Source organism: Pollachius pollachius (assembly GCF_949987615.1).
Source record: "Pollachius pollachius genome assembly, chromosome: 9".
In the NCBI taxonomy this organism is placed as follows: Eukaryota; Metazoa; Chordata; class Actinopteri; order Gadiformes; family Gadidae; genus Pollachius; species Pollachius pollachius.
In genome coordinates, this window is record NC_136942.1 from 8,169,953 (window position 1) to 8,197,505 (window position 27,553).

At 46.5% G+C, this 27,553-nt stretch overlaps 2 protein-coding genes across 3 annotated transcripts in view; both read right to left on the reverse strand.

Moving 5' to 3' along the window:
- Positions 1–679: 679 nt before the first annotated feature.
- Positions 680–7,255, reverse strand: LOC307081126 (uncharacterized protein). The gene is made up of 3 exons (XM_079744178.1): positions 7,125–7,255; positions 1,513–1,543; positions 680–1,241 (listed from the first exon to the last, which is right to left on the reverse strand). Exons 1-3 carry the CDS (start codon positions 7,134–7,136, stop codon positions 721–723), a joined length of 564 nt encoding a protein of 187 aa, XP_079600304.1. The 5' UTR covers positions 7,137–7,255; the 3' UTR covers positions 680–720.
- A 5,307-nt stretch (positions 7,256–12,562) lies between these two features.
- The window catches only part of LOC307080668 (unconventional myosin-IXAb-like), an 89,825-nt gene continuing 74,834 nt past the window's right edge, over positions 12,563–27,553 (reverse strand). The window contains exons 23-43 of one of the 2 annotated variants that reach the window (XM_079743481.1): positions 27,060–27,209; positions 26,208–26,515; positions 24,457–25,671; positions 24,264–24,354; positions 23,758–23,961; positions 22,611–22,708; positions 22,018–22,106; positions 21,435–21,658; positions 20,464–20,580; positions 19,504–19,692; positions 18,527–18,574; positions 17,902–18,013; positions 17,116–17,177; positions 16,534–16,726; positions 16,017–16,145; positions 15,391–15,496; positions 14,843–14,974; positions 14,478–14,601; positions 13,653–13,882; positions 13,195–13,337; positions 12,563–13,034 (exon numbers count right to left, since the gene is read on the reverse strand). In XM_079743481.1, the coding sequence (XP_079599607.1) occupies positions 12,586–13,034; positions 13,195–13,337; positions 13,653–13,882; positions 14,478–14,601; positions 14,843–14,974; positions 15,391–15,496; positions 16,017–16,145; positions 16,534–16,726; positions 17,116–17,177; positions 17,902–18,013; positions 18,527–18,574; positions 19,504–19,692; positions 20,464–20,580; positions 21,435–21,658; positions 22,018–22,106; positions 22,611–22,708; positions 23,758–23,961; positions 24,264–24,354; positions 24,457–25,671; positions 26,208–26,515; positions 27,060–27,209 (4,413 nt within the window). In that variant the 3' untranslated portion in view covers positions 12,563–12,585. The remainder of the gene's footprint in view (positions 13,035–13,194; positions 13,338–13,652; positions 13,883–14,477; positions 14,602–14,842; positions 14,975–15,390; positions 15,497–16,016; positions 16,146–16,533; positions 16,727–17,115; positions 17,178–17,901; positions 18,014–18,526; positions 18,575–19,503; positions 19,693–20,463; positions 20,581–21,434; positions 21,659–22,017; positions 22,107–22,610; positions 22,709–23,757; positions 23,962–24,263; positions 24,355–24,456; positions 25,672–26,207; positions 26,516–27,059; positions 27,210–27,553) is intronic. The other variant, XM_079743482.1, reaches the window with a different exon arrangement.

Below are 27,553 nucleotides of genomic sequence, written 5' to 3' on the forward strand. Positions count from 1 at the left end.
ACGCAAACCGTAGGAACCTTTTGTAATCGTTAGTATTATTAGGGGTCCTACGAAAACCATAGGAACCCTATTGTAATCGTTAGTATTATTATTATTAGGGATCCTACAAAAACCGTAGGAACCCTATTGTAATCATTATTGTTATTATTATTAGGGGTCCTACGAAAACCATAGGAACCCTATTGTAATCATTATTATTATTATTATTTGTAACCTGACTTTTTGGCTCCAAAAGTTATAAAAATCAGGCTTGCAGAACTCATGAAATGAGTTAGGGAATCAAAAGATGGGCCAGAATAACACATACGTGGCCTTGAAGTTCAGCATTTCAACAGACTTCCATTACCACTAGCAAGGTTCAATATCCATGAAACTTATTATACATGCACCATTTGTCATGATGAACAACTTTCACATCACCACCCATACGATCAGATCATTTAGACTTTATGCAATGGCTACAGCTTGACCAAACACCCACACATAAACTGCTTTGGTGCCAAAAGTGGTAAGAGCTGCAAACTCATCACACCATGCGACAATACGGTGTGAAATTCATAGCAAGAAGGCTAAAGCCAGACATATACATTTTAAAGTGAAATAACTAGACTAACCAATGGCATGGGGCCATCCATTGGCCTTTACTGAGACAATTAAAAAAGATTTGTTTGTTTTAAGCATGGTTTATTAAACAACAATACAAAATAGATCTAGCGGCTGCTAGAATGACCATTGAGCCACATGGCGTGGGTTGAGATTCCAACAATAGTACAGCTCCTGCAGAGCCGTAACATCCTCCAATGCATCGTGGGCATTGTAGCGTATCCCCAGGAAGTGGTCCGACAGCCTCACTAGCGAATGGCTGCCTAACCTTGGATACAGCGCCTTACTGAGCGGCAAGGTGTCCAAGAATCTGGAGCCCAGCTGCTGGAACTCCTCGTTGAGGGAACACCTGAATAGCGCCCTGTCCAGTACAGGTATGTCAAAGCGTCTGGCGTTGTGTGCGGCCAGCAGCACGGGCTGCTCTAAAGACCACAGGAAGTCAAGGAAGGAGGCCAGGGCCTCGTGCAAGATGGCGGTGTCCATAGCTCTACCGTTCTGGAAGAGTTTGCCATTTTGGACCCTGAAGCCTGTGACCGCCGTGGCCCCTCTTTCGATGGCGACCTGAGGCATCATGTACATGTTGAAGGTGCGATTTCCGCTGATGGCTGCCAGCTGGATGATATCACATCGCTTGGTGTCTGAGAGGGGAGGGGAGGGGAGTGAGCGAGCGAGCGTACGTGCATGAGTGAGTGCGTGGAGTTCTGGGAGACGTATTGAAAAGCATGCAGTGATAATCTCTAATGTATTCAGAGGTGCAGGACATGTAATATCACAATAGGAGACAGATTTACATGTAGAGACAAGTTGTTGGTATACTATGTAATATACAAATAGATCTGAGCAGGCCATTGCCTGATTAAACTTTTGACAGATAAGTGATGAAAATGTGTCAGTGTGCAGTAGGCCTACCCAATCCCGTGGTCTCCAGGTCAAAGAACACCTGCAAAGGGTGAGAAAGAGCACATATAACATAATAATATGTGCAGAGCTGTGCTATAACAAGCATGGCTCTTGTGCTGCATGTAGACAATTAAATATTTCGCAATGTCAAACATATTTACAACCATTCTACCTTACTTCTCAATTCCAGCAAACATTTCCTCAAACTGCGTCGTCAACAAGTCCGACAGTGGTGGAACAGTGGTCATACAGCGCGGTTCGGTCCTGCACACGCCCGGACTCCCGTTACAGCTATCGTCATGATCTCTATAGGAACGCTGATAAACATAACCCAAGTTCGCGGGTTAACAGATCAATAACCAACACAACACAATCAAACATGGCCGATAGCAAGATATTTTTTTTTGTTTCATAGACCGTTTTCCTCCTTCCTCTTGCTGTTGTTCAATTCCGGATGCTCTGAGCGTAGTCTAGACGAAATTTTGCCCGTTGCATTTCAAATACAAAATATATAGGCCTAATTAGGCCTCTGCGTGCGATCTGCTTTCGCGGTGCCCACGTTGCCCGTGGTTCCCGCACCATTCATTCATACGTTCACGGGGCACGGCGGGAGTCGCGGAAGACGCGGGAGTGCCGTGGTCACAAGGTCTGGGCACCGCGGGAGACGTGACGGCCGGGAGTCGCGGGAGTGGCCGCGCCGCGGTCACGGTGAATGATTTTCAATCCAACCATTTCTTCCTCAACTCTTCTTTCTTGGCCAATACATCTCTCTCTCTCTCTCTCTCTGGAAGTTTAATTTGGTTTATTACAGTGGTGGACAGTGCTGTGCCAATCAGAGGTGATACATTTGCAAGTCATGAATATTCATTAATATTTTTTACATTCTTTTCATTAAAACCGACTCAGAGGGCATTCATTGCTCAATTCAACCTTTAACCCACCTTTAGCATAGGTTACTCCTGACCAAACTTTACGAAAGGAAGGAGATGTTTACTTTGTAACCCATAATCCTTTACGGCGGCAATATTTAAAGCAACAGGCAACCAACGATGTTTACCGACTCTACGCGAATACACATGAGAGACGCAGTAAAGCAGAAGAGAGGAGAAGAGAAGAGAGGAAGAGTTAACCAAACATTATCAAGAAGAGGCGAAGCATCTAAAGAACTCTGCCGTAATTTACACCATGAGAAAATAAAATGCCAACTTCACATTTAAGAAAGACTAATGGGGGCAGTTAATTCATCAACATACATTTAGTCTCTTTTTTCTTGTGTATTGGGATTCAAGTGGCCTAAAATATTCCCGTTGGCCAAGTCCGACTTAAGTGATTCTCACTTTTGGCAACAACCTGATTGAAATCAAAATCAGGACGCATGGATCGAAAGAGCGCTTGCTGTAGTCTTATCTCCGGAAAATTGTAGTTTCACGCTGGAGTCGCTAGTGGTCAGCAATACAAAAAGACGTCGGTTAGGACAAGTGGAAGTCGAATTAATTTTAAACAGTGCTGTCTTTTCCTTTGTTCGAAAGGAAGCCCCTTTTCATATCTCCTTGACCCGATGACGTTTCCACAAAGGTTAAGGAAAGGTGACATAGAGGTAAAGGATTTGACTTTCCAAATCTGGCCGACGTGTTGGTGCGCAAGGAAAATAGTTCCTAAATGGAACTCGAGGAATGGATTGAATAAAACATTTTAGTATATGCTGCTCTAGGGCTGGGCGATATATCGATATTTAAAATATATCGATAGTTTTTCAAACGCGATATGGAACGAGACCATATCGTCAACATCGATATAATTTAATTTGCTTTGAAATTACAGCACATTTGTTCCAAATAACAGCAGTTTCGAACCGCAGCTGCCGCCTGCTATTTTGTAACTGCTCATGTCTCTCCCGCTCTGCCTCCGGCTCACACACAGTCTCCCCCCCCCCCCCCCCCCCCCCCCCCCCCCCATTATATAGTAATAACGGTAACTCCACAGTAACTAACTTCAAGGTTTCTCACTCCGCGAGACCCAAACATTAAACATAAACAAGTAACCCCCCCCCCCCCCCACACACACACACACGCAGTCGTTACATTCATAATATTCCGGAGGCGCACACAGCTTTTGGCCGTGATATTATATATTAAAATGTTCTCAAATACGAGGCGGAGGCAGTGTCTGGTCCACGGTTTATTCGACCATCAAACTGTATTCAATTCCGAACGGTAGTAATAGTAATGGTAAAGCGGCGCGCAGAGCGCCCCCCCCTCGACAAATATTGATATTTATCTTATATCGATATTCTGCTTGAAGATATCGAGATATGACTTTTGGTCCATATCGCCCAGCCCTATGCTACACGTATATATATTGGGCAATGTCACATGATAAAGATTTCAAACTCGGGATATTGTTTTCATCGCAAAATGTCGGCTAATAAAAACAAATAAGTGTTATCTTGTTTATTTTTTGGAGTGTTCACGTGTAGTTTATACTAAAACAATTATTCAACTCAGGCTCTATAGTACTATAGTGTACTATATAAGCAGGGGCGGACTGGCATCGAGAGGTTCGGGAGATTTCCAGAACGGCTGGACGTTTTCTGGCCGAGCCGGCGGGAAACCTTATTTTTTCCTTTTTTTTTATATTATTATTATTTTTTATGAAAATAAAAATAAATAGATGTAACTTGGGCTGGCCTGCTGGATATTCACAAACAGCACGAAACGGAGCTCTGGCCTGGTGGAAAAATGGGGCCGATGTATATCCTATCCTATCCTAATTTGGAGGGGGGGATCACTTTTAAACACAGTGTATGGGGGCAAAGTGAGCGGCCGAATGGCCCTCCCAAATCGGACTGCTCCGTGTTCTGTCAAAACTGATTGGCTCAGCCTGACACACAGCGGGGTCACTTACTTCTATGGAAGAAATTAACCCCTACATTTTATGGCAAACTATAATTATTATCAGGGCCTATATATCATATAAATACATTAATAGTGGAAAGTAGCTAAATCACCTCTCCCGCATAGGGGGGACTCGACACAGCGCCAGAGAGTCTGGGGTCAAGGGGTCAAGGTGCACTGACGTCAACTTAAAGTTTAGACTAGCTGCAGATGTTAACAATATATCTCAAATGAATGCATGGCTGACCGGCCCTACCATAAAAGGAGAACTACTATGCATTCTGTGGGGAACACACGATATGGGGAAGAGCTTGGTGTGAGAATAAAAGGACAGGGGTCATATACATCCAGCAGTGCTTTGCAAACTACTCGGCCTAGTTGTTGCTTGTTCACGGGTAACAATAAAGTCTTCTGTCATGCTTGCTTCGGACTCCTCGATTCCTCATACTCTCTTATTTAGTTGAAGTGAAGGTTATTTTCTACCACACTTCCCGTTTACCATCCTCGGAAGTCACAGAAAAATACGAAAATGTCGAAAAGGAACAGGAAACAGCAGTATAGATATGACAGTTGCACTAGCGGGCATGTTTGGCAATATAATCATGACTTAAACTCATTAATATTAGCCTTTCATCAAATGTATTTTATTTCTTTGTCATTCATTTTGTTATTTTCTTTGTATTTAAAGGGTAACTGCTCCTCCTAAATGATAAAAAACATAAATTAAGAGAATATCCACTATTCCTTTTAATATATTGGCCTGCTATATTATAATTATGTGTTACTTTTCATTTTCATGCAGATGTAGCTCTACAGTCAACTCAGGCAGATTCAGGGTCCAGCAAAGGGGAAGCTGAGCTAGCTATACACCCAGATGAGGGATTTCATCTTTTTGAACGCCCAGCCTCAAAAGATTATGACAGATTATTTTCTTCCACCCTCAACAACCCCCCAGAAAAGGTATGCGCATCTATGAAACCAATGATGGTATAAACAGAAAGTGGCTTACATGCTGTAACAAAGACTATCTGTTTTTTGCCTATGCAAAGCCACTATTTGGAACCTTTTACCCCTTGATTTACCTTTCTAGGCACATTTAATTTCCAATATGTTGTACATGGAAAAGATTGCTGAAAAAATATTTGCCCTCTGAAAATTTTTTTGTGATCCTCACACGCACACACGCACATCCAAACATTGACATGTATTTGCAATGCACATATCCACGGTTAAGGACTAGTTTATATTATTTTACAAAGTGGCAAAGTTCTACAAACGCTATTCTCTCGGTCTCATGAAAGGCCTGTCATTCCCTTAGTCCTGGGCCAGATTTTTGTCCCAGTCCATCCCTGTATATTAGTACACTATTCACTTCGCCTTCAGCGAATAATTATTAATTAGCCCCTATAGTGGCCATATAGGACTACATGATAACATATTGCGTTTGGAATAATAACACTTTTCAATTGCACAAATTCATGTGTAAAACATACGGTTCACACTGTTACACAGTTATATCATTGTTCAATTTGTTACGTATTTTAAGCACATAAGCTGCCCCCACATAGCCACAAGGAAGCAGGATCGAACACACAAGCTGTAATTACTATACATAGCCACAAGGGAAGCAGGACCAACATATAAGCTGCAATAACTACTCCAGCCACAGATGGCAGCACCTTTAGACAGGTGAGGAAGCCGGAGCCCATACGTCAAATAGACCACGCCCACTTCACATAGGCCACGCCTACTTGATACAAGCGGGGAGCGGGAGTCAGATGAGGTCAGAGACATGGCAGACACCTTGAGAGGCTTGGGGGAAGTCCCCCGGGGCTGGAAGATAGTTCTGCGGTATCTCTCTCCACGAGTGTTAAATACAATTCATTCCTTTTGCTTCATAGTTACCATACCGAAATACTTTAACAAATAAAGTGAGTTAAAAGCGACCCGGATTGAACTACTTTCTTCAAGAACATGACAAATTAAACAGTGTTTATTCAGTTAACTGCCAAACAAGATTTCCTCGAAATCACCATTTCCCTAGGCCTATATATTGTGGCGAGCAGCGCGGGAAGGACGAGACGGGAGCCCAGGTTAAGTGGTCATGCAACTCTCGCGCCCCTTACACCGCACGACTACGAGACTTGCCTTTAATGAACACACACACATGACACACCAACCCACACCATGACACACCAAAACACACTCAAAATTACTAACCAACATAAACGTCTCGGTGACGGTGTAACCAGAGGTCCAACTCGCGATGGTCCATGATCACTCTAAAATAAGTTTTCCTTGAAATCACCATTCCTCTAAGATTATGTTCTATCTATCTCATGTAGGCTACGCCCTCTAGGCTTCGCCGTGCGAACACGCGCACGGGACAAGCCCAGGCGAAGCCTAGACGGCGTAACATGCAACATAGAACTAGAGTTATAACAACATACACAACACAACTATCGTTTAATGTCGGCAAATGCTCGAAATTAAGTCACGTGGTGACTTGACGAGTACTGGACTTGTTGGGCTCGACGCAGGTCGAGGAAATGTTTGCTGGGATAATAACAATTCGACTGTGTAATCGAAATTATATATGAAAGTCATTCAGGAAAAAAACAACTTTAGAAAGTCTGTAAACAACTGAGATTAAATTACACTTCAACTGTTACAATACACATTCGATTAACTATGTGCGTGTGTAAAATGTAGGTAGGTATACATTACCATTGACTGCATATCGGCAAATGGGCAGGAATTCCCTGAAAAAAAAAAAGGCAAATGCGTGGCGGAAGTTAATGCAGCTGTTATTTGAACTGAATTAGAATAATATGAGGTATCAAGGGGTGTCGCTGGTACGCCCTGCGTTTAGGCTTCATGGGTATGGTCAGAACAGAAGTCGCTCCACTGTAAATTTGCAGAGGCGGGATCAATAGTATTCATGAGAATATCGCAAGAGAAGAACAATTATCTTGGAAAGCTCGCAGCTCATGGCCTCATAACGCATTCAGAGGACACAGGATCAGCTAAGAGTTAAGTAGTTTATCTCGTATAACAGTCACAGGGATTGTCGAGTCAAATTCCTATATTCATTTGTATTTCCTTTATTTTACGTTTATTTGACAGGGAAAATGCACAATATATAATTGAGCCTGATTATAGCCACAAGGCTAATTAACATTATCTCTGTTGTCACATCTGTACATCTGTTGTTATGTTTATAAATGAAAAAACGAAATCAAAGATAATTCCCTGGGTTGTATAAATGACTCAACAACAAAGCTTATCAATTACCGGTGTCACACAACTCCTGGGGCACTAAGCCCAAAAAAATATAGAATGTTAATGGTATTTAAATTTTTCTTTAATAATGTAATAATCTCGGACACAAACTGCATGGTCCAGCCGTACGAACATGCAAAACACCTGTTTTTTAACAGGTTTGACTGAACCCCCGCCCCCGTGAGCTCAGCAGGCCAGTCTGATGGGCCTTTCTCCTTCACCACCCTCATCCCTAACCCTGCCATTGCCCTCCCCCTCCCCCTCCCTCTCCCCCTCTCCTTTTTTTCATCACATCCAGCCAGGTGAGACTGGAGCTATCAAAGCTCTGGAGGAACAAAGCAATGGGTCCAGATAACATCAACCGACCGCTTGCAGGGGTGTTCCAACACCTCTTCAACCTCTCTTTGAAGCAGAAGAAGGTGCCCCAGCTGTGGAAGACCTCCTGCATTGTTCCGGTACCTAAGATAGTGTGGTAGAAATTAACCTTACATTTTATGGTAAGCTATGATTATTATTAGGCCTACATATCATATAGATACTTTAATAGTGGAGAACAGCTGATCACCTTTAGCCTAGATGTTATGTGCCATGTGGCACCAGTGAGTGAGTCCAGTCCATTCCCATCTGATGGGCCATGTGGCACATCAGTGAGAGGGTCCAGTCTACTCCCATTTTGATGTACTCTCTGAGGACAATGCTTACATTCACACGTGTGCATCATCTCTGTTTGTATAAGGATAATATATGTTCTAAGGTCACATTGGGATTCAGAAGACAGGAGAGTATACTACCCCCAACCCCCATTACCATCCAGGGGGTTGAAGTAGAGACGGTGGACGCGTACAAATTCCTTTGATTGCGCATAAACAATAAACTGGACTGGACAGACAACACAGAGGCCCTCTATAGGAAGAGTCAGAGCAGACTCTTCTTCCTCAAGAGGCTCAGGTCATTTGACATGTGTGGCAGGCTAATAAAGATGTTCTATCAGTCTGTGGTAGCCAGCACACTGTTCTTTGCTGGGGCATGCTGGGGAGGAGGCATCAAGGCTGGGTGAGGAAGGCTAGCTCTGTTGTTGGACTTGAACTGGACAGTCTGGAGGTAGTGGTGGAGAGGGAAAATTGGTAACCCCTCCCATTCCCTCTATGCTGAGCTGTGGCAGATGGGGAGCACCTTTAGCCACAGATTAATTTCCCCCATGTGCAAGAGAGAGCGCTTTAAGTGCTCCTTTGTGCCGACAGCCATTAGGCTGGACAACAGCGTGTGATGTATGTGTATGTGTATGCATGTGTGTGTGTTATTGTATGCGTGTATTTATATATATATATATATATATATATATATATATATATATATATATATATATATGTGTATGTATGTATGTATGTATGTATGCATGTATGTGTACAATTTACACTTTGTGCTTTACATTTTTTATAATTTATGCTGTCTATACCGTCTACTTTGTTTGCCCTATTTGTTGTTGTTTGTTCTGTTTGTCTTGTCTACCCCTTACTTTTAGCATTTTGTTTAGCATTTTCCCTAAGCGTCTACTTTTGTTTGTAGTAGTACTTTGTATTCTTAATTGTACTGTATTTTTTTTTATTGTTTTTCTATTGCTGCTGGGCTATTGCAATAAACAAATTTCTCCTACGGGGGATTAATAAAGTTGTATCGTATCGTATCGTAATTGCAATTCTAAATATTTGTTTAGCACTACCAGTAGGCCCAAGTAGGAGGAAAACCACGTTGACTTGTTTTCATCTAATTTCCCACACTTTTATTTCCCTTGGGTCCAGTGGAGCTGAACACCACATATGTTATATCGATATGTAGGGGGGTGCACAATGTGCACTCAATGAAAATGGACGGACGTAATTTCACACAAGTAACAATTCAACTGTGTGATCTAAATTATTTATGGAAATTCTTTAAAATAGTGAGGTCAACTTGGGGACAACAGATGAAAAAGATGTTTGTATAACTAAATCTGGTACATTTACATGTCCTATGGACATGTTGATTAATTTTTATATAAATAAATAAACAAAATAAAGTTTAAAAAGTCGGTAAACAACTAAAATCAAATAACACTTGAAGTTCCAAAGTAGGACAAACTGAAAATGGAAAACTGATGAAATGACTGAGATTTTAGAGAGAAATATTAGGTCTACTTATAAGGGATAGCTTGACTTTCGTTTTTGTTAAACAGTGTAAAATAGCCTTTACGTAGCCTTTATGTAGCCATCCCCAGGAAGGACTTAATTTTTATTACTGATTTTAAAGCACAGCAGAGTGGGAGGTTCACATATTGTTTAGGGGAAAAGGGCAGTATTTTACCCCTTTTTTTCTCTAAATTGGGGACTTATTTTAGTAATATACAAAGGCATAGATTACTATGTTGATCAAATCAGACAAAATACCAGGTTTAAAAAAAAAACCTCTCTTTATCACCCAACGTAAAGAACTATGCCTATATTGAGGCCAAAGCCATTGAGGTCGGACTCCAGTTTGCCTTTTTTATTAAGCAGAAGCTTTACCCTCATGAATTCATTTTTTTTGGACAATCAACATTCAAATAAAAAATAAAATAAATTTTACACAAATTGCACCTCATACAAGGCCGTGTCCGTCCAAGATGGACGCCGACAACGAGTTTCATCGCTCAAGTTAAGGTCGGTAACTTCCGGCACGAATACGACAGAAGATAATGACCTGTCCAAACCGTGCCAATGATTAATAGTAGATAATGAATCGTACATAGGATAATATATCCATTTATAACAAGCTTTCTTTTTTGACCAATGTACACCCCGAAACATGATCATAAATAGTACTATATATGGTATATAAAAGACAAACAAATAACCAAAAGAAAGCAGAGCATGCCTCCTAGTAATCAGTACATTCATTTTTTTCATTTTTTGTTGTTGCAGAATGCCATGTGGACAGCGTAAACAAGCACAAACCACGTGTTCTTAAATAATAGCTTGTAATTCACAGAGAAAGAAATATCTTCCGAAATATTTTCTTAGGTTCGAAACACCATTATTCACAACAACCCCTTGAAAAGAAAAAAAAAACATTTTGTTTTCAACAAACAAAACAAACAAACACGTTTTATGTGTTGGTAGTGACTGCTCCCGTTAGATCATACATCACTTTGTCTTTAACTGTCCTTGTCCATATGTATTTAAAAGCGATCTTAGACGACATGCTAAAACCGAGAATGGCGCACTTTCCAAAGTATTGGAAAGACGCGCTGTGGCCGACTAGTGGTCGACTGGCGCCATAGCGTCTCATCACTGCAAGCAATATATACTGTAGCTATAGAAGGGGGTTGTAGCATCTGTACGTATTTATAGTCAAAAGCTTTGCATATAGCTGACATAGACTGGATATTAATCCCTTTAAATACTGTAAAGGGAGGGCGCGAGAGAGAATGAAAGAGTGTAACTAGTCCAAAAGGAGTTGATAGCATGTTAGCTAGATAGCTTTTCAATAGGAGTCCAGGCTGGTTACTACTATGTGATGTGACCAGAGAGACACAAAGTTTATGCTACTTTTCCCAGCAATCACCAGAAAGGAAGTGAATGCATTGAACAGTTATGGAACAAAATGGCAACACAAACAGAATAATATGGCTCAGAACACACCTGGTGTAAAGCAGGTGTATGCGTGTGTTCCCATGCAGAACTCTCTCTCACACACACACACACACACACACACACACACACACACACACACACACACACACACAGTCAACAATGAAAACATGGCATCTTCAACAATGATTGATCACCAAAATGACACCAAAAGTAAACAAATACCAAATAAAAAAAGTAAAAAGAACAGCCATAACAAAATGAGACCACTTTCAAGTCATAAACACATTAACACTGATATGTCTAAACCAATACGAGCGTCATGGCGGCCCCAGGGACAGCTCCCCGCTGTACTGTAGGACACTGTGTATGGCTGATCGGTCGACTCTTCACATCAGGCCTCCCACAATGGCATGGAGGATGAGGTGACCTCATCTCTCAGAGATCACTGGTCATCAGTGGAAGCCACCTCCCATTTGGCCCCGTGAACTGTATATCACGTAGGGGGGGGGGGGGGGGGAGAGAAACACAGCGGGAAGAAAAACACACAAAAAACGACAAGAAAAGTGGACTTCCTTCCGAGAGGGCGAGAGAGAGAGAGAGAGAGAGAGGCAGAGAGAAAAATGGAAAGCGAGAGAGAGAGAGAGAGAGGGAGAGGGAGAGAGAGAGAGAGAAATGGAGAGGGAGAGCGAAAGAAGGAGGGTGAGAAAGATGGAGAGAAACAGGGGTAATATTGATTTCGGACAACCTTTTCACACCAGGAGTTTCAATCTATGTACATCTCCGCTTCCTTTGTAACATAACAACAAACACCAATGATAATAATATTAACGTATGACGTGGCCGAATGAATGGCGTCACATTAGCATCTCGATGTGACAGGGGGAGATGGGCGTGGCCTAATTCGGCGTGAATACTTGTGCGGCGGGCCGAGGGCCGCGCCGGACTCGAGGACCGGGTCCGGTCGACGTGGCCTTATGGTCGAGGCCCCGGATCAACCCCCCCCCCCAACCGGGTGCGTTGGTAACATAAAAAAAAAAAGAGGATTATTTTTTGAGTTCTTTCTTAATGAACAGTATTGGCATGTGGCCAGTTCTGACCGGTCCCGCCGTGGTCCTTTCTCCTTTACCTTCGGTTTGGATCCAAACCCCCCGGAGAGGAGAGGGGACAGGGGGGGGGGGGGGGGGGGGGAGTGTGTCAACACCGCCCCCCCTCCCCCAAAGCATACGGTCATCAGCAAAGCGCTCTTCCTCCCCTCCTCCTCCTCTCTCCCTCCCCTTCCCCTCTCAGACCGGAGGCGCTCACACCATGAACTCGTTGCTGCCGTACAGAACCAGCTGATGCGGCGCCGAGCCAAAGTCCCCCGTCTCCCTGCGCTGCGCCTCGGTGGGGTCGCGCGGCGAGCTGCGGCTCAGCCGGAGCCGGTGGCGGATCTTGCTGCCCCTCTGGCCCACGGCCGCGCCCGCCGCACCCAGGTCCGGCTCCGGGGCGCCCAGGGGGCACGAGGTCAGGAGGGGGCCCGAGGAGGAGGAGCGGAAGCGGTGCGGGAAGGGCTGGGAGGAGGAGGACGAGGAGGTGGAGGAGAGAGAGGGCGGCAGGTGGTAGGAGGAGGAGAGTGCAGAGGCGGCGGCGGCAGCAGTGGTGGCCGGCGAGGAGGAGGAGGAGGAAGAGGAGGGGGAGGAGTCTGGCTGTCGCCGCTGAGTGCGTCGGCTTTTGGCCTCGGCCTTCCTGCAGAGGGGGGTCTCTCGCCCTGACGGAGAGAGAGAGAGAGAGCGTAGCGTTAGAGAGGGGGCGAGTTGAGAGAGAGTGAGTAAGTGAGTACACTTTGTTTCTGTTTATTCACATATTTAAGTATTTGAAGGACACAGAGATAGGATTGTTTTTCTTCCCACGCCCCTAACCACACCCACCATGAGGGCCGGAGGTCGCCCCTTCCGTCTCCATGGCGATGTTCTCCGAGCTCTCCGCCGTGCCGATGGAGGTCTCAGACTCTGGGGTTTCATCGTCAGACGTCCGGGGCTCCAACGCCAGCATCTCGAAGGTCAGCTCCTCCCTACACACACACGCACACACACACACAAACACAAAGACAGACAGACAGACAGACAGACAACAGACAGACAGACACAGACCCAGGTAGATACACACACAAAAAAAACGTTAAAATCAGATTCCTGGATTTATCTCTTCTGTTGCAATATATTGAAGGGTGACCATAAACCAAATAATAGCCCCAAAATAATAGCGCTTTTTAGATTTCAACTTAAAAGCAGCTGCTTACAGGGAAGTTTACTCTAAACTACCAAACTAGGGGCCGTAGTCGGGTTGGTTGGAAACAGGAACAGGAAACAAAATGTATGAGTCGTACTTCTCCTTCTGCAGGCTCTCGATCTGCGCCGTCAGTATCCTCTCCTCGTGCTGCAAGGCGGTTTGCTGCTGCTCGCTAAGCCCCGGCCCTTCCTCCACCTCCTCTCCCCCACCTCCTTCTTCTCCTCCTCCTCCTGCAGTCCCTTCCTCCACCTCCGGGGGCGCCCCCTTGGGGCTGAGGGGCGGCGAAGGGATGAGGCTGCTGCTGCTACGCCGCATGCGCTCTTTGCTCTGTGGAGTGAGGCACAAACATGTGCAATGTCACACACACACACACAAACACACACACACACACCCACACACACACACACACACACACACACACACACACACAAACGAGAACACACAAAACAAACGCACACACAGACACGCGATACATCAAAGTGTTGATCGACTTCCTGTTTATGTATGCCTCATAACACTAGAAACCACGGGTGTGGGTTTGATGTCTGAAGTACACTGAGACACTAAAACCGCCACAAGAGGAGTACGGTTGCCATGGAAACATACTTTTCAACACACACTTGGAAGCCTACTGCTCTGTGGAACTTTGACACCGTGAAACCAACGCAGAAACCTAACAGCGATAAGTACAGGTTTCTGTAAGATGTATGGGGGGAGGGGTAAGGTAAAGGAAATGGGGAGGGACATAGAAAGTTCCAGAATGAACCACAAGCCAGCAAGGTTTCAGAATAATCCTCAAGAAGAGCTGGATCTTGCTGTACATGAAATGGTGCCTGCATGTGTAATCATCCCAGAGCCTATTGGCTAACCATACTGCTGACTCAATCAGACACGGATGACATTTGCAGGGCTTTGATCTTACCAGGGACCTCTTTATGTGCATGAGCCTGCTCTTGGCCTTGCTCTCAGCGAACTCCAGACTGCTGATGTCCTTGAGGCGAGCCGTGTACTTGCGCATCTGCTCGTTGATGATCAGCTCCACACACCTGCAGGGAGATAGCGCTCCTTCAGAACACTCCTTTGGAATCCTCTTTCAAGACATTCACGGTTTACACAGCTGGCACTCATTTAGAATGCTCGATAACACTATCCTTTAGAGCGCTGAACACTCCTTTAGAACGCTTGTTAAGAACGCTCCTTTAGAATGCTAACTAAGAACACTCTTTTAGAACGCTAGTTAAGAACACTCCTTTAGAATGTGTGGGGGTGGGGGGACTGGACACATACGCTGTGGTCTTGCTGATGTCCTGGACACTCTGCAGAGGGTCAATAGTGTCCGGGCAGCGAAGGACGCATGGGGCAAAAACGATGGCCAGGGCGTTGGCCGACATCCTGTTAGTGTCCTCCTGCAGGGCGATCCTGGACCACCCAACACACACACACACACACACACACACACACACACACACACACACACACACACACACACACACACACACACACACACACACACACACACACACACACACACACACACACACACACACACACACATTCATTTAACCAGGGTGTTGATTCAGAAACTCAATGTTGACACACAATTTAGGTGAACACATCCCACTTTAAAACGTGAACCCCCTCAAATGCCTTTGATAAATATCCTATTGAAACCAAACATTGCAAATTAAAATTTGAAAGTATCAAATATTGGCAACGAAATCGTCAACTGTTGATTGGATAACAACGCCGTAGTTGCTATTACCAAAACATTCCATGAGGGTGTTTCCGGGGAGGTAGGCATGCGATTGGTTAGGCGGTGTGGGCTCCAGACTCACCTGACCAAGTGGAAGATAAGGCGCTCCAGGGTGCTCAGGTGAGTCCTGCTGAGCTGGTCGATGACGGAGTAGACACCGTGGATCACGTCCCTCCTCTCTGGCTGACCTGGAGCCGACAGCACACCGTAAGACACACACCCCAGGGGACTCTCTCCACGAGGAGCTGTTACTGTTCAGTCATTCAGCGTTGACCACTGATTGACCTACAGCCGATCTTTTCTTAAGGTGTCATTAAAATAAAATAAGTATATTATTCATTTTGGACCACAAAAGTGGGTGTCAAAGAGAGAAAAGAACAGGACAGTAGCAGAATTTCAACTAGAGAACAAAAAATATATATAACAATATACAGAAGATATATTGGTACTATGTACACAGCATGGGAAGCATCAATGCTAATGTAGTAGGGAGCTGTTCAGGGGTCAGGGGTCGTCTTGCTTAAGGAGGCCTACAGGACACTGCAGCCATCTGTGTTCAAATCAGGAACCCTTTCGGCTGGGAGACCCGCTGAACCCAAGACCACACGGCCCCCCTACACTGAACAGCACCCAGGTCAACACCTGTAGGACTTCAATACAGAAGGTGGACATCTGAAAGGAAGAGCAGAGGCCAAGTGGACGCCTTACCCATAGCCCTGAGGAACTCCTCGTAGAGTTCAAAGGTCATGAGAGGGCTGGGCAGGTCGCGGAGCCACTGCTTGAGCACGCTGGCAATGACGTGGATGTTGTAGTCGTCCAGGTTCATGCTGCTCACATCTGGAACAGCAGAAACAGAGTTTAGTGTTGAAGGGGGTATCCTGTATACCAGTAACCATTACAGACTCAATTAACAATGTACACAAAGGACTCCCCTTGGTAGCAACGGCTATAAACTAAAAGCACAATAAAATGCTACATTTTGCATCAGAATTTGAGCTTTATCGAAGTCTAAAGACTTTATCTTCTCCAAAGCCTGATTTGTGAGAGTATGGCCAAGGAAACAGGCTCAAGTTGACACATTGCTACCCCCTACAGTTCATAGATGGTACTACTACATTCAACGGTAACCCTGGGACTTACCATAGAGAGAAAATTCAAGAAAGTGTATTTCTCATTTACATTCCTTATTTATATTTGTATGAGGTTAGAATGCCGTCCTTCCCACCTATGTCCAGCCCCTGGCGGAGCTCCTTGACCTTATTGGTGGAGCCAGACTTCCTGTAGATGCCCTCGGTGTAGAGGCCGTGCATCTCGATGTAGTTGATGAGCTTCTCCACCAGGTGGGGCACCGTGTGCTCCTCCCTGCTGAGGCGTGACAGCTCCACCCCAAACTGCCGCGACGACAGCTCTGGGTCGTACTGTTACATGGAATCAGAGACACACGCGCACATACGGACCCAGACACACACACATGGACACAGACACAGACACAAACACACACACACACACACACACACACGTAAAGATACATGAGACGTTGTTACTAATTCTAGATTATCTCCATGGCCTCCCAAGCACTTTAACAACTTTTTTATTATTTAAAATAAAATAAAACAAATTTGCATTAATAAATATTGATTTAAAAAGGAAACTAGGCATGAACATTAGTAACATAATTGAAAATAGTGGAACCAAACTGGTGCTTCAACACTGGACAGTGTAGATGCATCAGTGCAGTATACACCAGTCTGATCTCTAGGTTCTACATCCATAGCTACAACATGCTGAGAGTCCGGACGTCTTGTACCTTTTTGCTGCACTTGGTGGTCATCTTGGTGCAGCACTTCCTGTGGCAGGCGTAGCGGCAGACTGGAGAGCGGGGGAGAGGAGGAAGAGGTGAGCTAACCTCCGGTGCACTGACCACAGAGGATGCAGTACACTGTGTGGTGAGGACCAGCGCTGATTCACGCACTGCACGCTAATCCTTTCTACACCCCAAAATGGAGGGCGATGGTTCCCGAGTACTTAAGTTTGATCAATGGAAGTCAAATTAAATCACTCAGACTCTTGGGCGAGCAGGTCGTTGCGTGTGTTTTGTGTGTGTGTGTGAGTGTGTGATTGTGTATTTGCGAGTGCAATGCTTAGAGAGTGGAAAAAGACAAAATGGGGACGTAATGTGTGAGTGGGAGGAAGTTAGAGCATTAATTTTTTTGCCCTGCATGTTGCTGGTGAACACAGGGCGGACTTAGAAGGCATCCGATTGGTAGAATGTATATTGAAACAATATTTATCAATCCAAGTGGCCATCTGTGTTTGGGTGTCTGTGTTGTTCGATTTTGTTGTGTGTGTGTGTGTGTGTGTGTGTGTGTGTGTGTGTGTGTGTGTGTGTGTGTGTGTGTGTGTGTGTGTGTGTGTGTATCCTTGCGTTGTATTTGCTTGTGTGTATATCATTGTTTGTGTGTTTGTATGTGTGTTTGTGTGTATCATTTTGTTATATGTGCTTGTGTGTGTGTTTATCATTGTGTTGTGAGTTGTGTCTGTGTGTGTGTGTGTGTGTGTGTGTGTGTGTGTCTGTGCACACAGTGCTCTTTACGTTTGCAGACACAGGCTCTGTCCATCATCCAGATGAGGGAGGAGCAGTATTCACAGTAGGTGGGGATGCTGTACTGGGTGGCCTTGAAGATGTGGCCATTGTGCTCCTCCACCTGTAGGAGGCAACAAAGACGCTTACTGCGCAGCACTAATAAACATTCAACCAATGTTTAACATGTATTACTTTATTTATGCATTACTTTATACTAAATCATCACCTTGAATCCCACAACCATTGATCAAAAATATTGTGTGGTTTGTTTATGTAACATTCAATGGCATATATATATTTTTTGTAACCTGAACAATATTCGTTTGTAGTAAAAGTTGAAAAAGCTAGATAAGACACAGATAAAACTAATTTAAGACATTTTTCGTCCAAGAGAATATCCTCACTTCAAAGCCAATCATATCTTAATATTTTTAACTTCCCACTCTTGATCTTCTCAATCTTCTAGGAAATCGCAGGCAGCAACAGCTGAAGCAAAGCATATTGGCTAAATGGCTAGTAATATGAATTGGTTAAGGAAATCCAAGTATTGTGCTCAGGTATTTCTACAAGCTCAAACTCTTAAAGTGAAATGAGAAATGAGTTAGCTAGAGAGTTTCAGAAAGAATAAACTTACAATGTCACTCTCCTTTTTCCTCCTCTTCTTCCGCTCTGGTTTAGAAGCCTCGAACAAACAGCAAAAAAAATATTATCTTCTTTTATTCTCTATGAAAGACTCAATGGCATAAGCTCTAGTATAATCAACTTTATAGTTTTGTCGTAAAGAGTACAGAGTTTCTGTGTTCTAAATTACAAAAACAACAATAAAAACAATGAATGAAAGACAATGCTGGCTGGATGAGAGAAAGCCAGGCACGTGAATGTGTGACTCCAGTCTAGAGACCCCAAGCTTCACACACACCCACTGGGAGTGTCTCCGAAGCACTTTGACAATGTTTTCAATGAAATTCGACAAAGCAGCTTTTAAAAACCACTCTGTCAACCGATGGTACTTTAATGACATGCTGTTCGGTCCAAATGGTCGGACAGTTCATGAATATTTGAACAAACTCTTTGACCTCCATTTCCTTCCTTTGACCTTAAACATCTGACTTGTTTTTCCGTTGAATCGAATCTATCGTCTAACCGCGCCACTCAATCAGCCTATTACAAAAACGGCATATCTCTCATCCACTATTAATGTGGTTATCTACTCATGTTTAACCGACCTAGAATACAATTTATACTTTATGAAAAAAATAATAAAACATGTCATACAGATGTCAAAAAAATTGTAGGAGAACAATTTGTCGGTCAGCAAAAATAATGCTGTTGATTAATATTTTTTGGCTGTTAATAATTTTGTACTTACTGTATATATATGCTAAATATATGCAGATATTCATAGTCTGCTTAGATCGTTCTCAGCCACACCCATGAGTCCCTTTGGATGAAAGAGTCTGCTAAAAGACCGAGGTATCCAAACAACGCCGGCCCACCCTCACCTCCACCCCCACCGCCACCCTCACCTCCACCCCCACCACAACCTCACCCTCGCCCCCACCACAACCTCACCCTCGCCCCCGACCCCAGCCCCACCCGACGTCGCCTCACCCTGCCGATGGTGCCCTCCATGGGCTTGTACTCCGTCATGAACTCGTCCAGGAAGACCTTGAAGGTGTTGACCCACACCTTGACGGGCGACTCGCTCCAGTCCCTCTGCTCCTGGCGCATGCTCTTCTCCAGGATCTGCTCAAACAGCGCGTGCAGGTCCTTGTAGCGGATGCTGCGGCCGTCCTCCATCTGGGGAGGGGAGCCGGGAGAAGGTGGTGAGGGGAGGAGAGAGGAGGCGGGAGGAGTGGTGAGTTCACCTCCTGATGTCCGTTTGGGAACCTTTTGCATTTACATTTAGGGTGTTTAGCAGACACTTTTATCCAAAGGGACTTACAATAAGTACATTTCTCTTTAGAAAGAGAAACAATGTGTTTCTGTCGGTACAGTAAGGATGTTCTTAGAACCAAGTGCCAAGCACTAACGATGGCCAGGTTAACCCATTCCCTGTATACAACAAAGATAGCTAGGATAAGATGCTACACAACACAAGTACTCTGGTACACTCCTAACCCTCAATTAGGTGGAGATATGAGTTTCAATGCTAATAAAAAGATTCCTCAAAACATCTGTTAAAGTCTTTCTACTGTTATTCATACCAGGGATTCACATACCCCTGTTGTGGTCATTATATTCAAGGGAAATTTGATTTGAAAGTTAATTGAGCCAGTATTGTGCATTTCCAATGCATGTTAATACTCGATTTGCTGGCTTGAAGTAATGCATGGGCAATAAATGGATTCTGGTACATGTTCAATGGGCTGGATTCAGGTTGAACACTATAACATTTATGCTAAAACTGTAGTTATATGATTTAAGTTTAAGTTATTGTAGGGAGTCCTTATGAATATCTATCCATTCTAAGATTGAGAACCTCTGATCCATACAAAGTCAAACATAGAGACCTGACAAAAGTGTATCAAATAAAACCCAAGTGGAAGACCCCGGCCACAGGGTACTCACAGCCAGAGCCGTGGAGTAGGAGTTGAAGATGTTGATCCTGAACTCCTTCAGGGCCTTCTTGAAGACCACGTCCACCATGGTGTCCTTCTTACCGTCCTCAGACTCCAGCTCCCCGATCTAGAGGGGGGAAGGTAGGGGGGAAAGAATTTAGATTTATTTTAGTTTTAGTTTTTTTTGTGTGCATGCATCTGTGTACATGCAGTAGAGGAATTGTGTGTGTGTGTACCGTGTGTGTGTGTGTACTGTATGTGTAGCTCAAATTTGTGTGTGTGTATACCATATGTGTAACCCTAGCTTGTGTGTGTGTGTGTGTGTGTGTGTGTATGTGTGTGTATACTGTATGTGTAACTCAAGTTCATGTGTATGTGTGTGTATGTGTATGTGTATGTGTGTTTGTGTGTGTGTGTGTGTATGTGTGTGTGTATGTGTGTGTGTATGCGTATGTGTGTGTGTATGTGTGTGCATGTGTGTGTGTGTGTGTATATGTATGTGTGTGTGTGTGTGTGTGTGTGTGTGTGTGTATATGTATGTGTGTTTGCGTGTGTGTGTGTGTATGTGTGTGTGTATGTGTATGTGTGTGCGTATGTGTATGTGCGTGCGTGCGTGCGTGTGTATGTGTATGCGTGCGTGCGTGCGTGTGCGTGCGTGCGTATGCGTGCGTGCGTGCGTGTGTATGTGTATGCGTGTGTGCGTGCGTGCGTGTGTATGTGTATGCGTGCGTGCGTGCGTGTGTATGTGTATGCGTGTGTGCGTGCGTGCGTGCGTGTATGCGTGCGTGCGTGCGTGCGTGTGTATGTGTACGCGTGCGTGCATGCGTGTGTATGCGTGTGTGCGTGCGTGCGTGCGTGCGTGCGTGTGTATGTGTATGCGTGCGTGCGTGCGTGCGTGCGTGTGTGCGTGCGTGCGTGTGTATGTGTATGCGTGCGTGCGTGTGTGTGCGTGCGTGTGCGCGCGTGCGTATGCGCTCAGACCTTCTTCATCAGGAAGTCGTTCATGCTGCGGTAGTCGTGGGCGGTGCTGAGGATGAGGAGGGCGTCGTTCTGCCAGTGGGCGGGCTCCAGCCCCGCGCTGCTGATCTTCACGCTGCGCCTCCTCCGGGACTTGGGCGAGGGCTCCTTGTTCTCCTTGGCGTCCCTGGGACCCCCCCGGGAGGCCCCCGTGTCCGGGCTGTGGGGGGGTGAGGGCCCGTCGACCGCTGGGGGGTTAGGCGGAGGGGGGGGGTTATTTTTGCATTCACATTTATATTAAGGGCATTAAGCTATGCTTTTATCCAAAGTGACAGCCAGCTCGTCGGGAGCAGTTAGGGTTAAGTGTTTAGAGCTTTAGAAGTTTTCTTTTTGACCACGTATGTGACTGTAGACACTACATATTTGTTGGGCTGTTTATTTTGAAGTAGACCTTAAGACTACTCTACCTTTACCCCAGGTTAAATCGAAAGAAAATCTACAAATGTTCTCTCCATTCATTCATTTATGAATGACGTTACAACTTATCAAGACCTAGTACATGGAGAAAGTACATAAAGTGCCTCCCAAGGGCTAGGCCCGCCGTTACCTGGCGTGTCCACACTCTCACTCCTCTCCTTGGACAGCTTCTTGTCCGCGTGTTTTGTCTTACTCCAGAAGCGCATCTTGCCTCTCATCCTGTTGGATCACAAACACGATGTACCATCGTTGGACGGACACACACCTCACCTAGAACCCTCACCTCACATCTTCATGCTAGAGCTACACATTTTCCAGATCAATGCGTATACTTAAAATGTTAAAAAATTATCCACAATGCTAAAACAGGCTAACATTCTGCGCGGAAATGCTTGATCGTAGAAGAAGCTTCTCAAGTTCTTTGTCAAAAAATGTAAAAACTTCCATAACCTGGGATCATCCTCATCATCATCTTGTTATCAAGACCAGATGCTGGTGAAATGGCTTTTGGAGCCCTGAATGAAACCGTCAACCCTACACAACATAAAAGGCCCACTAGCGGAGAGGGGAGAAAATGAACGTTACGGATCAGAGAGGGGAGGAGACAGCAGAAGGGGGAGGCAGCAGAAGGGGGAGACAGCAGAAGGGGGAGGCAGCAGAAGGGGGAGGCAGCAGAAGGGGGAGGCAGCAGAAGGGGGAGGCAGCAGAGGGGAGAGAGAGTACCTTCCGTCCTGGCTAGAGGTCTTCCGGAGAACCTCCACCTTGCCCAGGTCTCCGGAAGACATGGTCTTGTGGATCTTCTTCTGGTCTTTGTGAGACGACTGGAGAGAAGGAGGTAAAAGGAGATTTCAAGTCATGAGCGTGGATTGAAATGAACGTTATGGAAAGAGTCGACGAGCTGTGCATTCCTGTTAGTGGTTTGGACATAAAGGGCAGGCAGTAAGTGAGTAGGAAGTTAGCGGGTAAAACAAGTCTTGGTCCTTAGTGTGAAGGATCAGACTTGTTGCGATGCATCTTATATCCAACATGCATTCATCCAGTTAAATGTCATTTTAGGGTATTTCATACTATTTCGATTGGCAGCGAGCTTTACTCAAATACTCAATCTCAAATTGCACCCTTTTGATGACGGACAACAATAACACATTTGTATTTCAAAGAAAATGCTTCAAAGTAAGTCATTCAGGTGTTTCAAGACTGGCCATGCTCCTTTTCAGCAACAATGTCATTCAGATTGTTAGGTTGCCAAGAGAGACAGACGGCTGCGTCCCGCATGCATGTAAAGCAGTTGGTTTCCAAGGAGACGTGGTCCTTGGAGCATATTCTTGACCAGAAGCAGACAAAATGGGTCAGGTGGTCAGGGGTGGTCCTGTACGACACTCATTTCTGCGTAATACTAGTGTTATGGAAGAAGTGAATGAGAAACCTCAGCCAACATCATTCTAATTTAGTCAAATGTATACGTCATGCTATCCTCACCAAAGGATATAATTACACTTCATTGATTCTACAAATGCTAAAGTATGAGGTAGGTTATATAAAGAGTGTGATGTTTTAAAGAGAAACGACAAAGTGAGGCAGCACTTTGACAGTTACACCTGCGGAGGCAACACTGACAAAGTGGGGAATTTTAGATCTTCCCGCCGGCGTACTGCGGAGCATTCAGGAGAAGAGATCAGGCAAAGAGCTAGCTACGTTAGCTAGAAAGGAAAAAAAAAACGTTTGTTGGATTTCAGAAGAGAGGCCATTACGGCCGACATTAAGGTTAGCGCTAATAAACCCCCAAAGAAGAGGGAGAGAGATGGGCAAGCGGCAGTTGGTCGTCGGACATTTATATTTGGTTGGATATCTCGGGAGCGTCCTGCTTTACCATCTCGCCGTCACTGAGGCAGTCTGTGTGGGGTCGGGGGTTAGGGGGGGACAGGGAGGGGGGCAGGGTGCGGGACACCGCGGGGACGTAGTACTCGTCGTCCTCGTCGTCCGACTGGGTGGCCCCTTCTGAGTTACAGCGAGTGAGGAAGTCGGAGCGAGTCCGGGACATGCGCGCTTTCTTTTTGGGACCAGGGCGACTGATCTGCTTCCACAGGGACATCGGGTCAGCCGGGTGTGTTTGTGTGTGTTGTCCATGTGTGTGTTTGTGTGTGTGTGTGTGTGTGTGTGTGTGTGTGTGTGACAAAACATGTACCAAGGCAAGAACACACTTTAATATACCCCCTGAATCAATGGCAGCAACATGCAAACACACACTTCAGAATGAACAAATTCAACATCAATACTTTTGAGTTTTTTGGGATTGTTGGATTGAACGTCAGAGTGTGTGCGTGCGTGTGTGTGTGTGTTTGTTTGTGAGTGTGTTTTTATTTCCGTCAATCTCACCTCTCTTCTGGAACCTGCAGAAGATTTGGAGCTGGAGGGGTCCTCATGCAAGGACAAAGACCTCTCCTGGTTGACCAGGTCTTTATCAGATCTGCAATAGTCAACAGTCAGATATCCCAAAGCACTACTCCAGCAATGGTATAATAATAGGAAGTATGCTCGGTATAATAATAGCACGTCATCTTGTACTCACTTCGAGAAGGGCAGCTTGCGTCTGGGTGGAGAAAACACTGTCGTCGCGGGCTTCTCTGTCATATTGACGATCACAGTCTGGGCTGAACTCTTCTTCTGGGCCTTCGGTGGTTTGGTCTCCAGGACATGGACACTGGGGGATGCCTGTGCTGGCCTGCCCCCTTTCCTGTCCTTCTGGCTGGGCAGGACCGGCAGCATCGAGGGCCTTGGCTCCAGGACTAACTGGATGTCCACCTCTGAGGAGCAAATGGCTGGAGACCCTGGAGTGTCTTCATGGGGGCTTGACGGGGCGGCCTTGGGGGAACTACTTTCCGTAGGGGGTATGTGTTTCATGGCGGGGGACTCTGTGGGCCTGGGAGTCGTGCCTAACTCTAGACCTGCTATCGTGGTCGGGCGGGAACCCGAAGCGCTTTCCCCGACATCAGAAGTCCTTTCTAGGGCTTGGGCTGCCTGCAGCTCCGTCTCATCCACCGGGCTTTCCTTCTGCATGCTGATGACCACCACCACGGGCCTCCGAGAGCTGGACTCTCGCCTCTCTTTCACACCCTTGCTGGGGCTCTCGCATTTGGGCTCATGGACGGGGCTTTGGTCAGCAGAGATGTAAAACGTTGCTCTCTGAGCCTGTTCCTTTTCAAACTCTGGCCTTTCATTGTAGTTCAAATCCCTGCGTGCCTTGCCCAATGGCTCAGTCTCTGACCGGGCACCTCCTAGATGAGAATGTTCCCGGGGGCCGTCGGAGCTTCTGGAGCCTTCCGTCTCCATGTCCTCCGCGGGGAGCGGCTCGCGGCTCTCGGGACTGGCGGGCGACCCACGGGGGGACTGGGGGCCCCTCTCGCGCTCCTCCGAGGGCCCGCTACCACGCACGGGCTCCTCCGGCAGGGGGCCCCCGGCACCGGTGGCGCGGCCCTTAAGCAGCTCCAGGCTGAACTGGGCCTGCTCCAGCTCCCTCATGCGGCGACTCTCCCGCTTGGACCGGCACTTGAGGCTGGTGTCGCTCATGCTGCAGCTCCGCTCCCGGGCCTGTTCTTTGTCCGCCTCCTCCACGTCCTGGGGCCCCGGCGCGGGCCCCCCAGCGGCCTCAGAGGAGGAGGTGTCCGTCCCGGGGAGGGCGGGGTCCTCCGCACCCAGGCTCATCGCCGCCTCTTCCTCTTCTTCGGGGCCGCTGGCGTCCCTGCGCTCCTGCTGAGCGTCACGCTCGCTCTTCAGCTCTTTGAACCTTCGGACGTCAGACACAACGTCCAGCATCAGGGATTCATGCCGCAGTAGAACAGAAGTAAACATTGCCTTTTTATGAGCCGCAAAAGGATGAGCATTAAATCAGGGAGGGTCAAACTAATAAAAACGACCTAGCCAGCTAAAGTCAGCATATTCTCTCTCTCTCTCTCTCTCTCTCTCTCCCTCTCCCTCTCTCAGCAGAAAGAGCTACCTCTTCTGTCATGTGACCCGCCTGCACAAAATTCAGCAGAAGCTGAACACGCCGTCTCTGAGGGAGGGACCAAATCCTCACAAAAATAGTGATTTAATGTTTGCACGTTCAGCAGTCTTCATCCTCAAGAAAGCATTTTGTTTGAAGACTCTCTCTCCCCCCCTCTTCCTCTCTCTCTCTCTCCCCCAAACCCTCCCTAGCGTTTCGTTGAAACTTAACTGGCAGGTTAGTTAAAACACCATAACAGCATGGCCCCCTTGTCCCCCTTGTCTCCCACATCCCCCCCACCCTCCCCCCTACGACACACCGACCCCCATCCTAGTCACCTGAGTCGGACCAGGTATCCCCTGCCCGCCGCCTGGAGCTCCGCCACCACGTCCTGGATCCTCCTGTAGCGGCGCCTCTCTCTGCACGCCTTCCAGGAGCCCTGGATCACGATGGTCGCCAGGGTCCGGCGGCCGAGGCAGGACCTCCAGCTCCTCTGGAGGACCACGGCCGCCTCACGCCACTCCTGGTAGGCCCGGCGCTCCCGGAACCCCCTCCACGCCGCCTGCAGGCGCAGCGCGGCCGCCTCCGCCGCTGCCGGCTCCACGGCCGACTCCGCCCGGCTCCGGAGGTGGGTCCGCCACCACCGCTAGACGGGGGAGGGACAGCGAGGGGAGAGACCGGGGGATGAGCCAATGAGGTCGAGGCTGACGTTAGGGTCAAGGTGGTGGGCTGAGCTAGCTGTGAGTACGCCGAGTTTGGACTTAGGCTGGCACATGCATGCGAGATAACACATGCATGTGCATGTGTTACACTTAAGTGTGCACACACACACGCACGCACACGCACACGCACACTTCTTAAGGAATCAGACCTTAAATCTGATAATTTCTGGGCAGTTCATTCAAGGAAATGAACAGCAGAACTGTTTCCTTTTTCTATGCATCTTTACTTTTTAGCAATTTAGCAGGTATTGATCCAAGGCGATTTACCATGAACTCAGACACGCACCACTAAGGACGAGGCCGAGGTTAGGGCCTCTTGCTCGAGGATGGGGTTTGAACACCCTTAACACTACACTATTCTGTTGATAGAAAACGTGGGCAGCCATGACAGCCCTCCAAAGGGTTCCTCTGGTTGCACCCTCCTCCCCTGGGTCCTAGAGATCCCCTGGTTCCAGGCCACGCTGTTACCTGGATCACAGAGGAGGCTTGTCTCATCCTGACGAATTGCTTCCTCTCCAGCACGGCCCTGAAGCGCCGCTGCAGCGCCGCGATCCTCCTCAGCACCTCCTGGTGGAGCAGGCTCTGGAGGTGCTGCCGCTCCGCCTCCCGCAGGAACACCTGCACAGGTACAACAACGGGGTCACCAACAGGGTCAGCACAGGGGTCAGCACCAGGGTCGATACAGGTACAGCAGGGGCCAACAGACAGCCCCACACAGGTACAACAGGGGTCAACCCGGGGTCAAAACAGGGGTCAACTCAGGGGTCCACACAGGGATCCACACAGGGTTCAAATTGATCGGATCACAATAGACTGGTCCAGAGTAGAATTAATTTGATTAGACTGCCTTACGTTTCACCACAGTGTATTAGATCAGGTCAGAATTGATCTGATTAGATGCGATCCGATTTTCTCCCATTGTATTAGTTCAGTTTAGAATATATCAGAAGATGTTCTGTATC

What these genes read in the sequence shown, in the direction of transcription:
- LOC307081126 (XM_079744178.1), bottom strand. An exon ending in CCTGGAGACCACGGGATTGG is followed by an intron (nt 1,242 to 1,512) that starts GTAGGCCTACTG and finishes CTCCCCTCTCAG; the next exon opens with ACACCAAGCGATGTGATATC.